General features: G+C 36.6%; 2 protein-coding genes across 5 annotated transcripts; one reads left to right on the top strand and one right to left on the bottom strand.

Moving 5' to 3' along the window:
- The first annotated feature begins 277 nt into the window (after window positions 1-277).
- On the top strand, window positions 278-6,492 carry emc3 (ER membrane protein complex subunit 3). The gene is made up of 9 exons (XM_028446779.1): window positions 278-477; window positions 1,234-1,389; window positions 1,492-1,549; window positions 1,641-1,734; window positions 3,392-3,496; window positions 3,588-3,669; window positions 3,762-3,841; window positions 5,622-5,704; window positions 5,791-6,492. Exons 2-9 carry the CDS (start codon window positions 1,235-1,237, stop codon window positions 5,917-5,919), a joined length of 786 nt encoding a protein of 261 aa, XP_028302580.1. The 5' UTR covers window positions 278-477; window position 1,234; the 3' UTR covers window positions 5,920-6,492.
- Window positions 6,493-10,380: 3,888 nt separating this feature from the next.
- LOC114463354 (transcription factor 7-like) lies at window positions 10,381-15,247 on the bottom strand. Of its 4 annotated transcripts, XM_028446862.1 has the most exons (11): window positions 15,100-15,222; window positions 13,640-13,662; window positions 13,106-13,358; window positions 12,570-12,631; window positions 12,402-12,464; window positions 12,120-12,267; window positions 11,911-12,018; window positions 11,708-11,802; window positions 10,801-11,177; window positions 10,628-10,710; window positions 10,382-10,541 (listed from the first exon to the last, which is right to left on the bottom strand). In XM_028446862.1, exons 3-8 carry the CDS (start codon window positions 13,337-13,339, stop codon window positions 11,743-11,745), a joined length of 675 nt encoding a protein of 224 aa, XP_028302663.1. In that variant the 5' UTR covers window positions 13,340-13,358; window positions 13,640-13,662; window positions 15,100-15,222; the 3' UTR covers window positions 10,382-10,541; window positions 10,628-10,710; window positions 10,801-11,177; window positions 11,708-11,742. The 4 variants fall into 4 exon arrangements, with proteins under 4 accessions (XP_028302661.1, XP_028302663.1, XP_028302662.1 ...); XM_028446860.1 differs by lacking the exon at window positions 13,640-13,662 and having other exon boundaries at window positions 10,381-10,541; window positions 15,100-15,247; XM_028446861.1 differs by lacking the exons at window positions 13,640-13,662; window positions 15,100-15,222 and adding an exon at window positions 14,375-15,014.
- Window positions 15,248-18,395: the final 3,148 nt, after the last annotated feature.

The raw sequence follows: 18,395 nt of genomic DNA, 5'->3' as shown, positions 1-18,395 counted from the left end.
AGTCAAGGGCTGGATTATTTTTACATCGAATTGACATTGTTTAGATTTCCTTAAACAAATTACGTTTTTACAACTCTTTTTGGAGGTCATGGTGGATGCGGCGTTTCAATATGCTTGAAACTCACACAGTGAGTAAAAATGTACAATTGGGGGAACATGTTGGCGTCTTTGCATTTATGAATATAGTATTTTCCAAAGAGAATAATCAAAAAAGTGTCTCAAGTAGTGTTGGTTAAAGTAGCGACATTGATCCTTTAAGTCCACTAGGTGGCGGTGTGGTGCCTGTGACTGCTTTCATCCTTAGCCTTAGCTAGCATAGCGAGATGACTGCGACAGTGGATGTATTTAGGGACAACCAGCGTTATTAATCTACCCCCCATAAGCTGCATGTGTTACTGTTAGATCATTCATTGAAGAGGGGAACACTGCGACTGGACGACCTGCCATTTTTGCCCCACCGTAACCCGGACTTAACAGGTAGCCTTCTTGCTAGCATTAGCACACCGTAAGCGTCCGCTCATTCGGCTTATTTATTGATAAACCTACACACTACTTGTTAGGCCTTTAGAAAGTAATTTAGATTTTTAAAGAAAATGTTAAATTATGTTGCATTCGATTTCCTTGATATTTATTGCCCTATAGTTACTGGCGCACGCTACTGAGCTTAAATGAGTGACTGCTGTTCCCGATCGATTGGTAAACCTGTTAACTGCTGTCTTATGTTAGCGTGATCAAGTCTTACCAGTTGGAATTATACTTAATATTTCTCCACAGTTAAATGATATGATTTAAGTTGATAAGCATGTTTTCCCCCAACATTTGTAGATCTATAAAAACTGTAGAAACTTAAAGTAAAATTCGATTTTAATTAGAATCCTAATTTGAAACATCTAATTCAAAACGGTCAGCCGTCAATTAAAATAAATAAACAATAAAATTGTTAGCTGCTAGAAAATTGGGGTATTCCTACTTTTAATGTCTGCTGTAACCAGCTGCTTTTACTGCCTGTAGTAAATCAGACATCATGTAACACGTTAACCAGTTGGCTCAGGACACCGGGCCGTCAGCCAATCAGAGTCGAACATGCAGCCTTCATGGCCATTTACGTACCTTCAACAGACTGTCTGCGTTTGATACAGTTTCTTTCTATATTTTGAACGAGCAGATGCGTGGACTGGCATAATGTGTATTATTATATAAAACATGTTTAACAGGCTGTTTTGTGTGTCTCAGAATGGCTGAACCAGAGCTCCTTCTGGACTCCAATATTAGACTCTGGGTGGTGTTGCCCATTGTCTTCATCACTTTTCTCGTTGGGGTGATCCGGCATTATGTTTCCATTCTGCTTCAAAGTGACAAGAAGCTCACATTGGAGCAAGTCTCCGACAGGTCCGTCACCTCTTCATTCCGTGACACTGAAGTGATGCACAGTGTAAACTGTGGCAATGTTTTAAAAACTACATTGTGCTCTTTTTTTTCTCCAATATTTAGCCAAGTTCTCATTCGAAGCAGAATCCTCAGGGAGAATGGGAAATACATTCCTAAACAGGTGAGTAGTATTGCTAATAGATAAGTTTAGGGTTTGTTTATCACCTTTCCAATGAACTGTAAAAACCCTTCTGCTATTATTTGTGTTTCAGTCTTTTCTAATGAGGAAGTTCTACTTCAATAATCAAGAAGATGGATTTTTTAAAAAGACCAAACGAAAGGTGGTTCCGCCTTCTCCAATGACAGGTGAAGTTTTAAAATGTTAGCATTATTTAAGCAGCAACAACAGTAGGAACAAGCTAAATGTGCATTTCTGTACGACCAATAATAACAACAAACTAGATATAATTAATATTTATCTTCTATACCAGTTAGTCTTCTTCACTGTCCATAATAGATCAGAGCAAGAGTGGATCTGTGCTGTTATGTTTGTAGGGGCGTGTTTTGTCTGGCATCTGGCAATACGATTCATATCTCGATACATAGGTCATAATACGATACGATATATCCCGATATTAAAGTAGAAGGCGATTATTGCGATTTTCTTTAATATGACTTAACAAACAACTAATCTGTAAATGTGTACACCTTCATGAGAACATTATGTATGAAATATATTTTATTGGCATATTTTACACTCAAAACATTGGCTTTAACATGTCATGTGCCAACAACTTAAAATAACATACAATCTGCCTGTGGTTTTTAAACTAACTTTGACTTTAGTGCAACATGACTGAGGTTTATGCCTAGAACAACAAATGAATGCAGAAAGTTAGTACTTTCTTTTTAGATTTTATTGAAAAAACACAAGCTGGTCGACATGCCCAGGTTTCAGCGCAGTTACAATTTCTCCGGCAGTGGGAAAGACTTTTCTGGTTAAATAGAGGTGAAATATATATGTATATAAATTATTTTTTTAAATAAAAAAAAATTGATATGGATGCTTTTAGAATCGATCCGAGAATTGCGCAACGTAATATCGCGATATAGCGCCGAATCAATTTTTTTCCACACACCTATTAGTTTGTGTTATTCATTATTTTTGGTCACACTGAAAGACTTTTTCTCACACATACACACACATGCCCAGGTGTGGTGTAGAGATTCAGCAATTCAGTGTAGTTGGAGAACAGCAAGGGGCACCATGTGCTACCATAAGGGATTAGAGAACTGACTTTTCTCCATGGAAGAAGGTGTTTTTTCATTCCATGCGGGGTCCAGTGCAGATTGCACACATAATGCTAGTGTTCACCTGCTTACATGTTTTTAAACATGTCTTTTTACCACACAGATGGCTCGTAATGGTGCGCGCTGCAGTGTGTGTGAGTGGATCAGCTGCTTCAGCCTGTATTGTCCAAGAAAAACTTCCCCTCTTAGCTGGTTTTCACTGATTTAAAATAACTTTTCTTAAAGGGTTTTGTTCTACTTTACCCAGGCTGCACAGCTGCCTCCCCAACAGCACACCCCATGCTACACAGCACAGAGAATACAGAGTTATGCATTGAGTGTTCCCACTAGGCTTTACAACAATCTGATTGGCTATATCGGGTCGATCAATATTTAGCATTTTATGCATATAATGTGATCAGCTGTAATGTGTGAATTTGCCGATCCAGTGACGTCATTGTCGTGATGAAACTCTCTGTAGATGCTCCCATTGCGTTGTTTTATCATCTCATTTACACCGAAGAGTTGTTTCCTCTACGTGACACGACTATAGTATTTCACTCGCATTTGTGCACAAAGGTGATAACCTATGAACGAACGGCAAAAATGTCTCTCGGTTGGAGCGGTGACTATACCTTTATGAATAAAGTTGAAAAATCTCAAACATCATTTCTTAAGAGAACAAAATGCTGGCCTGACGTTATTGCAAATTATTGACTCCATGTGTTTGCAGATCCCAGCATGCTGACGGACATGATGAAAGGCAATGTCACCAATGTACTTCCCATGATCCTCATCGGCGGCTGGATCAACTGGACCTTTTCAGGATTTGTAACAAGTAATAAGCAGCTCTCATGTTGTTACTTAAGTTAAAGTGATGCAGATTAAAGCTCTTTGTAATGTCAACTTTGTGGCGTTGTTTCTCGTAGCTAAGGTTCCATTTCCTCTGACGCTGCGCTTTAAGCCCATGCTGCAGCAAGGAATCGAGCTGCTCTCACTGGATGCCTCTTGGTAAACCAACTCAAAACTCAGTTGACAAATGCAGTAATTATATACTTTTGAATATTATTCTTGATCACTTTCCATTTCTTCTGTCTTTCCAGGGTGAGCTCAGCGTCGTGGTATTTCCTCAACGTGTTTGGTCTGCGAAGCATGTACTCATTAATTCTTGGTCAAGATAATGGTGAGTAAAGGAAACTGAAGCATGGCTTTGACTGTGATTTTTTTTTTTTTTTTTTTTTCCAATTTTAATTTTTACAGGAATGATGTTTAAATGATAAAAGCCTGGTATTAAAAGTTTATAAAAAAAGTATATGATGTTTAGTGAAATGCATTAGGAGGTTTTACAATAAGTTGGTGAATGACTTAACTCTCCTATTATCCTCAAATATTACAACACATTTTACCGTTGGGGTCAATCTGACCCCAGGGATATGTATCCTCCAGAAAAAGACTTTCACAAAATTGTCGACCAAGTTTTTGTGTCAGGCACTTTGTTTATTGGTTAAATAAGTAAATGAATAAATAACCTGTTGAGAATGAAACCTTGACCTGTTCTCTAGCGCCACCAGCAGGCCAAAATTTTAAGTTAGAATTAATTTTAATTTTTAATAATGTCATGTATAAACTCGGGCTGAACGATTTTGTAAAATAATCTAATTGCGATTTTTTTTTTTTTTCTAAATATTGCGTTTTAATATGTGATTATTTTTTCAAGGGCCTCTTGTCATGTATTTTTCAATGAACACAAGCAATAAATCGTTCTGTTTCATAATAAACTATTTCACATTTATTTGAACTTTAAATAAAAATGTACATTTTAAAGCACAGATTACAACAATAAAGCAAACAAATCTGTGGCGTTACCTCATCAACATATATAACTAACTTGACGTTTCATGAAACATGTGGACTGCACTTCTTAAACACTCTCAGGAACAGGACAGTCTTTAAATAAATATAATAAAAAGATATTAAAAAATAAAGCTTACTTATAACCAGTCAGTAACATCAGACATACTGAAGTGCAGGAGTAAGGAGAACTAATATCTGCTTTAACTAATTGGACGTTTTTTAGGTAAATCAAACTCCCAACGACCTTTGACAGCATGTGCAGACACAGAAAAAAAATAAAAACAAAAAAATTGCAGCCTTTGCGATTAGAAAATCATTCGCAAATGCAATTAATCGTTCAGCATTAGTATCAACTCGACTCTGCATCTGCATGTGTGGAGATGTAAGGTCACAGACAGACAAGTTTTGCACAGCTAAGGCTACGTTCACACTGCAAGCCTTAATGCTCAATTCCAATTTTTTTGCTCAGATCCTATTTTTTTTCTTTGTCCGTTCACATTACTATTTAAAATGTGACCTGTATCAAACTCCAGTGTGCACTGTTAGCGGCTCCAAATTGGAGAATGAATGAGCAGGTGCAGAGGAGAACGTGGAGAAAGAAAAAGAGAAACAAATATTGTTTTTGCTTCAGATACAGGTTGCATAGGGGCATAAAAATCAGATTTTAGCATTAAGTCCTGCAGTGTGAACATAGCCTAAAAACAGGTGCAATATGTGTTCAGCCCATTGACAAAATATAATCGTGATAATTTCATGCTTAATCAATTGTACCCATCAAATTAGAAAAAGTCATGAAATATGAAGCAAAAATAATTTTTTTTAAACGATTAATATTGAAATGGGTCAAATTGACCCCAATGATAATAAGAGGGTTAGAATACATTTCCACTACTTCCTGACTTACAATCAGCCAATAAAAGCTTTGTGATGACAATAATTTTAGTGTTGACAGTGTCTGAATAACAAACTGTTGTGTTCTGAATGCTCTTGGATTTTTGGTTTTGTTTTTACATATATTGGGCTAGTCTGACCAAACTGTGAGTGATGTTTTCAGTCGGCCTCTAAGAGTTTTTTGCTTTCAAATGAACTTTCTAATGAAATGTCCACAGGGGCAGACCAGTCTAGGATCATGCAGGAGCAGATGAGCGGTGCTGCCATGGCCATGCCTGCAGATACAAATAAAGCTTTCAAAGTATGCTCGCTCCTGTCTCTACATTTGGCTCCTGGAATGTCTGCAGTAGTTTTCTAATAAAATGATCTTCCTCCATTGTATTTCAGGCTGAGTGGGAGGCACTTGAACTCACCGACCACCAGTGGGCGCTGGAGAATGTAGAGGATGACCTGATGAACAGGGAGCTTGACTTTGAGGGGATGTTTAACAAGGAGCTCCCCAGTGGCATTTTCTGATCATGGCCAGATCTTTTTTTTTTTTTTTTTTCCCCTTAAAGCCTTTGAGTTTTTGTTGTTTTAAAAACCAGTCTCATTTAAACAGGGTTGACTATCTCCCTGTTGTACATACTAACTCACTGTCACTGTGGAACTTTATTTCTCATTGTCTTTTCCATTCAAGTCAATAAATAAACTCGGCTCAATTTGATCTCACTAGTCCACAGCCATCTATTGTACATCAGAAGTCATTGCTTTGACACAAGAAGCAGTTTGGGAAAAGATGTCGTTACCTTTTCTTACCTCTTCATCACAATATGAAGCACGAGTGATGAATCTGAAAGCTGACACAGCAAATGTTGGTGGCACCAACATCTTTCAAGAAATGAACACAAGGAAGAAAACCCCATGTTACAAGACTAAGATACATAAATAGAATCCAAATTCACCCTTTGATGAATCCAATACTAGATGATATAAAAGTCTGTCAGTTGTCAAAAGGATGCAAATGCTTTTGTAAAAGTCCAATTAAGTTACATTGCTTTTTGTATCTGCCTTGTGTTTTGTATTTCATTAAAACTGATGAAGAGGGTTTCTATTGTGTGCAGTTTTTTTTTTATTTATTCATGATCTAACAATCTCCTCCTGTACAGCGTACATCAGCAATTACACACTATATTTAATATTTTGGAGCCTCACAAACTCTCAGTGAAGTTGACATCAATCAGTTGGTTTGAGAGGAACAGTTTGTTAAACATTGACACGTGTTCAGTTTAATTACATCCTCAGTCCAAAGGCGATGATCTGCTCAGGAAACACTGATCACTCTAAATGCAGTGGTTCTCAACCTTTTCAGCCAGAGACCCCCAAAATAAAGGTCCCAGAGACCGAGGATCGACCCCCACTGTACCTGAAGATGGTTGAACACAGACATGAACATTAAAGAACAGTCATGTGGAGACAAGGTCATCAATAAGGGGGGATACAGGGGAGAGATTTTTGGGGCCCATCCATAAAATCAGCAAAATGATGGTCCATTGTTCTATGAATCTATAATAACCACATTTATATCTGAATAATATCCACTGTTATCCAGGAAGTGTATTATTTACACCATAATGTATAGTCATCTTAAAGATGTAAATCCTTGTTTTAATAAGAAATAAAATGGGTCATAAATATGAGGTAGTAATAAATAGGTATTCTAAGTCCTAATTATGAGATAGTATCTGAAAATTACCCTAACCCTGATATATATTATATTTATTCAATTATAGAATACTGTAGATATTATGTTGATGGTTAAAATGTATGTAACCAATTGGTTGATAATAAATGGGTCAGTTTTTCTCATACCTACTGTTGCTGACTATTGTTCTCTGTTTGAGTAACATTACTTGATCAAGACTTTTCTAACATTCCACACTACAAAATAAATAATAAAAGTATGTATGATTCGTGCTGATATTGTATCCGATCAATACCGGTATTAACCAATATGCAAGGCTGCAATATTGGTAATATATCGGAAGTGAAAAAGTTTTATGGTGACATCCCTAGTTTTTATTCACAAAAAAATGTAAGATCATACACGATGTTTTGTTTTTTTTTCAGCCCCAAAAACCCTGTTGAATGTAAAAAAAATGCAGACGTCCTTTAACTTAATACAAATGTCTCTGACAATCAGGCTACTGTATATGAGAACATTGGAACTTATTTTATGGAGATTAAAAATGTAGTTAAAATGTCTTGTGACAGAAAATCAACATTTAAATGACAACTCATTGTTAAAATGAAAAGTAATATTTGAGTTTAAAAAGTAAGTTGACTTTTCCTGTGCAGTGTTAAACGTGTTTCCTGGTCTCTACAGGCCATCCTCTGGTGTATGGAGGTAGATTTGTGTTTTTATTATTCAATCCAAAGAATATTCCTTCAATCAAAAAAGTATATTAATAAAGAAAAAAAGTGTTCAAATGGAAATAGATATTTGACATCCCAAAGATCTGCATTTGAACTATTTTTCTTTGATTTAAAAAGTTTTTTTTACTTTTATTTTTAGTAAATTGAATTATTATTTCAGAATAAGAATTTCATTATTAATCCCAGGGGGAAATTGCTTTTGTTACAGCCAGTTAAAAAAAAAAAAAAATCACAAAAGAATAAAACGTTTCACAAAGAAAAAAAGAATAAACGTGAAATAAGTGTATAATTAAGTAAAAGACTGTTGAAAATAAGGATCAGATACACACACATTACAGTCGTAAAAAATAAAGTAAAATTTATAATAATAATAATAACTAGAACTGCAAGCAGTTATGAAAGGGGGCCAAGCCTTCCCGCGCGACTCGGCCCCCAGGTTCCGCGGAGCCCGCGGAAGTACGTCACGAAGGATGACGGGCTCGTGGCGAGCGTCAGGACACAGGCCAACGTGCCATTTGCTGTGAACAGGTAGATATGAAGTTTTGGAAGATGTGATTTAAAGTGTGAAAGTTACAGGCCAAAATGTGTTTGCACCCATTATAGCGACACCTTGTGGTACACTTTTTGGTATGGGTGATCTGTGTGCTCTTCTATAGTTACCCTGTAAACTTCACAGCCCTCAACATATTACTTCAGCTGAAATAAAGGTTTGTTTATTTATATGTTATGTAGTAATAAGACACGCCCACTTTAACCAATCGCGATTCACTTTGAGATACGGTCCCAGGAGCGTCCCACGGTCATACTCACCAAATTTGGCAAAAATCGGTCTTGCCATTTATGAGATATACATTTCCCATATTTGCAGCGCCCCCTAGTGGTAAATGGTAAATGGACTTGATTTTTATATAGCGCTTTATCACCACACTGAAGCAGTCTCAAAGCGCTTTACACATCAGCTCATTCAGAATCAGAATCAGAATCAGAATCAACTTTATTGGCCAAGGGTGTATGAATACACACGAGGAATTTCTTTTGGTGACCTGTGCTCTCTCAGGTAGTGTAACATTAAATAATAACAATCAACTAGAATAAAGAAAAATAAAGAAAATAAAGAAAAATAAATTAAAAAAAAGAAGTATAAACATAAATATAAGAGTAGTTAGACTAATATGTGCAAACTAAATAAAAATAACAAGATAATAATAGTAATAATAATAATAATAATAATAATAATAATAATATTAATGAAATAAAATAAAAAATACAATAATAATAATAAAATAATAGTGCAGTAGTGCATTGATGAGTAGTGCAGGTGAACATTTAAATGAAAAAATTATGTCCATGAACATTCACAGTGACAGGTTGATCCAGGGTTGTTATGTTTAGTTCCAGGTTATTTCACAGTAACAGAAACAGGTCTGACACTCTATGACTGTTTAGAGTTGATCAGAATGACAGCCTGGGGGAAAAAACTGTTTTTATGGCGGGTAGTTTTGGCGTACAGTGATCTGTAGAGTCTGCCTGAGGGGAGGAGTTTAAACAGATTGTGTGCAGGGTGTGAGGGGTCTGCAGTGATGCTACCTGCCCGTTTCCTGACCCTGGACAGGTATAAGTCTTGGATGGAGGGCAGATCAACACCAATGATCTTTTCTGCAGTCCTGATTATCCTTTGTAGTCTGTGTCTGTCTAGTTTGGTTGTAGATCCAAACCAGACAGTGATGGAGGTGCACAGAACAGACTGAATGATGGAGGTGTAGAACATTATCAGCAGCTCCTGGGGCAGGTTGAACTTCCTCAGCTGTCGCAGGAAGTACATCCTCTGCTGTGCCTTTTTCCTGGTTGTGTCTATGTGGGAGGTCCACTTCAGGTCCTGTGAGATTGTGGATCCCAGGAACCTGAAGGAGTCCACGGTAGCCACTTTGCTATTCAGAATGGTAAGGGGAGGGAGTGGGGGGGGATTTCTCCTGAAGTCCACTGTCATCTCCACAGTCTTGAGCGGGTTCAGTTCCAGGTGGTTCTGACTGCACCAGAGAGCCAGCTGTTCCACCTCCCGTCTGAAGGCAGACTCGTCCCCATCCCTGATGAGACCGATGACGGTGGTGTCGTCTGCAAACTTCAGGAGTTTCACAGAGGGGTCCCCTGAGGTGCAGTCATTGGTGTAGAGGGAGAATAGAAGTGGGGAGAGAACACACCCCTGAGGGGCGCCAGTGCTGAGTGACCGGGTGCTGGATGTGATGCCTCCCAGCCTTACTTGCTGCTTCCTGTCAGTCAGGAAGTTGGTGATCCACTGACAGGTGGAGGCCGGCACTGTGAGCTGGGTGAGTTTCTGGTGAAGGATGTCCGGGATGATGGTGTTGAACGCAGAGCTGAAATCCACAAACAGGATCCTAGCGTAGGTCCCTGGGGAGTCGAGGTGATGCAGGATGTAGTTCAGTCCCATGTTGACTGCATCCTCACCCATTCACTCTCACATTCACACACCAGTGGGACAGGACTGCCATGCAAGGCGCTAGTCGACCACTGGGAGCAACTTAGGGTTCAGTGTCTTGCCCAAGGACACTTCGACACATACTCAGGTACTGGGATCGAACCCCCAACCTCTCGATCAGAAGACGACCCACTACCACCTGAGCCACGGTCGCCCCTACATACAAGTCCTCCTCTATGTTCTCCAGCGCCCACTGGTGGTCGGTGAGTTCAAGTGCCTCCCACTCAGCCTGAAATACAATGGAGGAAGATCATTTTATTAGAAAACTACTGCAGACATTCCAGGAGCCAAATGTAGAGACAGGAGCGAGCATACTTTGAAAGCTTTATTTGTATCTGCAGGCATGGCCATGGCAGCACCGCTCATCTGCTCCTGCATGATCCTAGACTGGTCTGCCCCTGTGGACATTTCATTAGAAAGTTCATTTGAAAGCAATTGAAAAAAGAAAAATAACAAACTCTTAAAGGCCGACTGAAAACATCAATCACATCAATCACGTTGCCCTTATTGTTGCTGCTGCTGATGCTGTTGTTGTTGCTGATGTTGCTGTTGTTGTTGATGTTGCTGTTGCTGCTGACCTTGCAGCTGCTGTCATTGTCGTTGCTGTCCTTGGTGCTAGTAAAACATTTAACAAAAGCTGAGTCATCATGAACTAAGTGATTGATTACACAAAATGATTATTATTATTGATTACACTAATTCTGAAATAAAACAATAAGTAAAATGAAGTGATTATTTGAGTAAAGACACTTAATTTCTGCTGATGTTGGTGTTGACGTTGCCCTTGTTGTTGTTGTTGTTGCTGATGTTGTAGTTGCTGTTGATGTTGCTTCTGATGTTGTCGTTGTCATTGTTGTCCTTGGTGCTAGTAAAATATAGAGAACAGCTGATGAGTTTTCTGATTCTACTGCAGGCTTGTTTCTAGGTTAGTCTCTATGATAGAATACAACATAAACTAAAGGTTAAAGACCATCTTAAATGGCTGATATATGCAATTCAAACAATCTATGGAGAGCACAGACACTATTTGAAGTTAAATTGATGCAAATCTTGTTACTCTTAGACAGACATTAAAACACACATCTGAGATTAAACTTGTTCTCAGAGAGTGTGTCTGTGTCTGCACATCACTTTAAGGTACACCTCATTTTTGTTTTAGACTATTGATTCATTATTATATATAATTATTTTAACTTTTTTTTAGTTCAGGGGCAAAATTAGGACCAGTTTGGTCTTTATTGGGCCAGTATAAAATACGGTGGTACCGACAATATCCAAACAATAGGTGACTGATATTATTCTTCTCTTTAAATTAGTTTGACACTTAGACTAAGACAAATAAACACAAATCAAATGATGATGAAATGAAGTGATGTTTTGAGTAATGAGACTTACCGTTAGTTGTTAGCGATGTTTATTATACAGTCCCATCAGCAGGAGGGTGGAGGCAGAGGTGGAGCTTTAGCGTTGGACTTTTTACTCTTTTTCCCCTAAAAACAGACACATGCAACTTCTAGTCAGCTGATAAAACACTTCCACAGTCATGGCATCATCACCTCTAAGGTTGATGTGTACACATTTCTGCAGAGTAGACTTACGTAGTTCACTTTGTTGCTCCAGCCGGGATTATTCAGAGCATGAATTTTAGCTTTGGCTTCGGCTTCTGCTTTAAAGACGTCTCTTTGTTCTGCTGGCAATGACTTCCACTGTGGATGAACAATAACAAAGTGTCACACACACACACACACACACTGAAGACAAAAATGTGAAGATCACAGATCATTCATTAAGAAACAAACAAACGTACGCGTTCAGAAAGAACTTTGTTTACTACGGCACTGTTCTTAATGCCGAGCTCTTCCTGTACCGTCTTCCTCTGGCTTTTGAGGAAAAGCATAAACGCGTTGGGAGGTTTCTTGATATACGTCCTCTTATCCTCCTCATGCTTTCTTTTCCTGAAAAACAAAATGCAAACAGTGAGCAGGGCAGGGAAACAGTAGCTGAGAGTAGTAGAGAGAGAGAGCAGGGAGACACTCTGATCTAGAGTTTCTCAGAAAAAAGACAATTAAAACAACTCAAGGACACTCACTTTGGAACTGGGACGGGTTCCACGGCCTCTGATGGCATGGCAGCCACTACACCATCGCAATCTCTACAAAGATAAAAACATAAACACGCTGGATGAGAAATCATGTCACAAACATGTGGACCAACATCTGTGATCGATCAGGTCTGTTTGTTTGTTTGTTTTTCTTACCGTTCTCCAAAAAGGTGAAAAAAATTGTTTCCTTCAGGCATGAGGAATGGAACGCTGTCAGACTGGAGACACAAAGACATAAATATTAGACTCTGTCATGGTATCAACCATCCACCAACAAACTAAACACCAGGGTTGGTGTCAATTATAATTATAACCTGTATGGTAATTGATAATTAATTACATTTATGGTGTAGGTATAATTGTAATTGCATTTTTTAAAATATGTCACTGTCGTATCTGTAATTAAATTGTAATTTAGCTCAGATAATTGACTTTGCAACTGTAATTGCCATGATAATCCTATAAAAATTGTCATTCATAATTTAACGCAAACCTGGGGAACCGTGTTACAGTTCTATGTACAGTTAAACACATACGTATGGTTAACAATTATTAAAATATATAAAATAATCAAGCTTTCACATATTTTACCATTGAAAAAAATTATAAAACAGATATTTTCATTGATGGATGAACAAATGCATGCTGAGATGTTGCCCAGATTGGCTCCATGTGTTTGGGTGATGTCTTACTTGGAGTCCAGTTGGTGGTGGAGCAGGATATTGACAAAGAGGAGGAGGAGGAGGAGGAGATGGAGAAGGAGGAGGAGAAGGAGAAGGAGGAGGAGATGACACCATATGGTTAGAAGCCCAGAGCACCACATCTGCGATCTCTGGAAAGAGCTCCAACACATCATCAACCTCAGGAAGGAGATTGTTCAACTCCTCCTCCTGGACGAAGCTCTCGAAGTCGTCCAAAAGATCCATCAGGATGGTCTTTGGTCTCCTGTGACACAAAGTAAAGAGAATAAAGAAGCTGCTGAGGCTCATGCATGAGAATCAACATTTAACACAGACCTGAAACTAAACTCACACAGCAGACAAATACAGTATAAGCAGCCATGTGACTGGATATCACCTTTATTTGAATTGTCTTATCTGGATATTAAAGTTTAATTCTTGCATTATAACAAAAAAATAAATAAATAAAAACATTTTACAGGACAGGCCTCTGGACTGTTTAGTTTGTTTCTAACACTGACTCTTAGAATGGAAAGATGTGTTTACCTTTAATATCCAGCATAAAATGTCTGAAAAGGGCGAGAAAGAAGTAAAACATATTTAATCTAATTCTTCTCCATCATTTAATAATCACATATTATAATCCTGCTTCCTAAGACTATATGTATATATGACAACAGTATTTATACTATATATACATACACATCTGTGTATATATAAATACTGCGTACATGCACACAGATATATATATATTAGAGATTAGAGAAACTCTATTAATCCCCAATGGGAAACTTATTTACACACACAATCTGAATGTTAAATCTAAATGTCATGGGTGAAACTAAATATTTAGCTAATATGCAAATTCACCTGAAGTACCACAATAAAATCTCATTTAGATTTAATATTTAACTTTAAATGTTGATTTTTTTCTTTGATTGAAATGTTTTATTTTTTGATTGAATAATAAATACACAAATATACTACCCATAACATGGCCCAAATACGAAAAATAGATGACTTCAATAAAAATAAAAAATTCAATTAAAAAAGTGTTCAAATGCAATTACTTGGGTCTCTGACATTTTTTTGCATTTAAACACTGTTTTTTTAAATTGAAATATTTATTTTTGATTAAACTTTTTTTTTTTTTTATTGAAAAGGGCTTTAAGTTTTTTTCTTTTTATTTTAATGAAAAGTTGTTGTTTTTTTTCAATTCTTATTATTAAATAATAAAGACACAAATCTACGTTCATACACAATAAAAAAAAAATTACATACGTTTTTTTAAACATGGTTTGTTGCTAAATGTTACTGTTTTATTTTAGCATGCGCCCCATATTCTGTAGCACCGTTTCTAGCCCCACATCCTCCACCACCGAGAGTGGTCGACTGTCCACTACAAGCATTTATCCAGTGACTTTGTTCATTAGTCAGTAATGGACGTATTCATTTAGGCTCTGAACCCTGTCATGTTGTCGAGTGTGGATTGGAGACACGGCAACCTCGGAGCGTGTAGCTAGCACTGTCCGAGTGTCCATGCTAGCTATATGCTACATGTTTAGCATTGAGGTGCTAGCAGCTAGCTGTATGCTACATGTTTAGCATTGAGGTGCTAGCAGCTAGCTATATGCTACATGTTTAGCATTGAGGTGCTAGCAGCCATAAAACGTATATGCTAGTAGCTAGCTGTATGCTACATGTTTAGCACTGAGGTGCTAGCAGCCATATAACGTCTATGCTAGCAGCTAGCTGTATGCTACATGTTTAGCACTGAGGTGCTAACGGGAGCTGAAAAGCAAAGTAAACTATTTCTTGCACAATGTGCAAACAACTGTGCTTTTGTTTTCCCTCCAGTGTTTTAATTAAAACAAAAATTAACGCAAACGTCTCATCTGGGTCTCCCTGTGTGTGCATCAGTATTATGGGTATATCGGGAACTTGTGCAATAACTAAGGTTCCGGGCTGCTTGGATTGCAAAAAAAAAAAAAAAAAAAAAAACTTACTTTGTTTCTTGAGAACAAGGTAGTAATTTAAGAATGTCTGGATGATGATGTTCAGTAAAGGTCGCTGGTGATTTTTGAGAGTGTTTTCCAAGTTGTAGACGGAGAAAAAACATCCGCCACAAATGATTCTGTCTTGGAGAATGTTGGAAAACTGTTTGTTTTCTTTCTAACCGCTTATATAGGGTGAGAGACGTCACGGTTGCCATGGAAAACGTGTATTTAAAAAATGCTGTTTTTTTTAAAGCAACGTATTTGTTTTTGTCTAAAGTGGATGAAGCAGTGGTTCCCAACCTTTATTGGGTTGTAACCCCATTTTGAAATCATACATTTCTGATCACCCTATATACATATTTTCCCCCTAGAATTAGATTTTGATAATTTTTGTTTTACTGCTTTAAAAATACAGAGTAGGCCAGAATTAGTGCTCAATTCTGCATTTTATTTGAACTAGATTTATATTTGAGAAAGTGAAAGTATTGAAAGCAGTTATTTAAGATTGTGTGTGTTTTTTAATTTGAGAAAGAAGAATAATTCAAACATTTTAAAACTATATTTTGCATTCTTTATTATTATTAGGGCGACCGTGACTCAGGTGGTAGTGGGTAGTCTTCTGATCGAGAGGTTGGGGGCTCGATCCCAGTACCTGACTATGTGTCGAAGTGTCCTTTGGCAAGACACTGAACCCTAAGTTGCTCCCAGTGGTCGACTAGCGCCTTGCATGGCAGTCCTGTCCCACTGGTGTGTGAATGTGAGAGTGAATGGGTGAATGAGATGATATGTAAAGTGCTTTGAGACTGCTTCAGTGTCGTGATAAAACGCTATATAAAAATCAAGTCCATTTACCAAGTCCATTTATCAAACACTATACATTTTAGGAAATCCCAAGGTAAAAAAAAAAAAAACAAAAAAAAACCTCTGCCCTACCCATAATATGGCATAAGATTACTTCAATCAAAATTATTATTTTCAAATTAAATAAATTAAATAGCTTGATTGTTGTAAATAACTGTATCATATTTGTACATTTGTATTATTTTTTGTAAATATCTGTATATTATTATTATTATTATTGATATTATTATTATAAATCTTACTTTTTTTTATGAATATAATGTGTGTGTATCTGATCCTTATTTTCAACAGTCTTTTACTTAATTATACACTTATTTCACGTTTATTCTTTCTTTTGTCTTTGTGAAACGTTTTATTCTTTTATTTGTGATTTTTTTTCTTAACTGGCTGTAACAAAAGCAATTTACCCCTGGGATTAATAATAGAATTCTGATTCTGATTCTGAAATAATATTTCAATTTAATAAACATTTTCAATCAAAGAAAAAATTTTCAAATGCAGATTTTTGGGGTGTCAAATATTTATTTCCATTTGAACACTTTTTTCTTTATTAATATACTTTTTTAATTGAAGGAACATTCTTTTAAGATGGAGCATTTTTTAAAATCCGTTTTACGAATTAATATTTTTTTTTATCCGTTTACTGAATTAATATTTTTTTAAAATCCGTTTTCCGAATTAATTTTTTTTTTTTTTTAAATCCGTTTTCCGAATTAACTTTTTTTAAATCCGTTTTCCAAATTAATATTTTTTTTAAATCCGTTTTCCGAATTAATGATTTTTTTATTCGGTCGCATCATTATATCGTTCATAACCTTAAGAGCCACTGTGCAGTATATACTTTGATTTACTTGGTTGTCATTCATGTGAAATTGATTGACAATGTTTTGTAATTCCTGTGAAATTGATTCAGTGCAGTAAATAAATTCTGAATTTCTTCAGTAACACAGATATTGTGATGTATCGTGGATGAAATTTCCCGCGATATATTGATGGTCACCGTACCGTGATAATATCGTTATCGCGGGCACAAAAAAATTACCACGATATATTGTATCGCGAGGTACCTGGCGATATACCCAGCTCTAATTTATTATATTGTCATTATTGAAATGAATAATGTTTGTAGTTCATTTTTACTACATAAGTTCTTGAATATTTAGAGATTTTCAATTATTATAGTTATTTTTAAAATGTTTTTGTTCATTTTATACATTCAATGTTTATTCATGTATTATATAACATATATAATTAATCCAAAAACATCGGTGTATATTTATTCAAATACTAATGAAACATTATGAATAAAATTTTTATTTAGTTCATAAATAAAAATTATTTATGAACTAAATATTACTAAGTGGCATAAATTAGTAAAATTTTGCTTACACCCTTACAGTCACATGCTAACAAAGGATCTCAGATTTGGTGTTGTTAGCATTTATTTTGACCAAGATATGCAACAGTTATGCATTTTTATAGCGAGCTAGAAAACTTTACTCGTTAATATTTTGCGCATATTTTGCCCGAACAAATTTTTTTGCTGAACTTTAGATCAGGTCCAACTGAAGACTCTACGTGCCAAGCTTCATGCCGATTAGACAAAACCCCAAAGGAAGACAGGACTGCAAAGTATGGTCAACCATCAGAGACTGGAGGTTTGTTTATCAGTGCAGACATATAGAAATATATATGGTTAATATTCAGGCCTTTATGCATCACAGGGCTTCTTCTAGTGGGGGATCTAAATCTAGTATAATGATTTAAAATGTATAGTAATGTGTTTCATATATTGTGTTTGCTGTCACTCAGAGGTAAAGAATCAGATGAGTGATTGAGAAGGACAGGGAACAGATAGTGCTCAGGGAGCAGGAGAAGATGATGGTGATGATGGTGCTGCAGCAGCATCTCCTGCAGAAACAAGTGCAGCCAAACCATCTGAATCTGATATGAACATGACAGAAGTTGTTTTGCATTCTGTTATAAATAAAATGTATCTATAAATGCTTGGTATATCAGTGATGACAATGTTGATCATTACCTCATTTAATGTTTAATTAAAATATATCTATGATTTTATTTAAGTAACAGTGACTTGATAAGCTATTAATATATATATATGTTTTTTTTGTTTTTGTTTTTTTTTTAAGGAAAAAGAGCAAAGAAGAGGCCCAGCCAAGGCCCTCCAAGAGAGGTGGAGCAGCTTATCCTACAGACCTTCAGGAGACCTCCTCCTCACCACCAGCTCTGACTGAGGATGAGATGTTTTTCAGAGACCTGCTTCCTACCCTGCAAAAAGTGTCACCATAATTTAAGGAACATTAAATTTCAAAGTTTTAAACTTCTTGATTATCATCCGGTAACACTAAATTTGGAAAATTTTAATTAGGTTTTTGATTGGGCTGGATGGTCTGGGGTGGGCGACACTCTTTGCATGGCAGGAA

Source organism: Gouania willdenowi, chromosome 5 (assembly GCF_900634775.1).
Source record: "Gouania willdenowi chromosome 5, fGouWil2.1, whole genome shotgun sequence".
NCBI classification, from domain to species: Eukaryota; Metazoa; Chordata; class Actinopteri; order Blenniiformes; family Gobiesocidae; genus Gouania; species Gouania willdenowi.
Note: the sequence above shows the minus strand (reverse complement) of the source record. Positions and strands in the feature narration are given on the sequence as shown.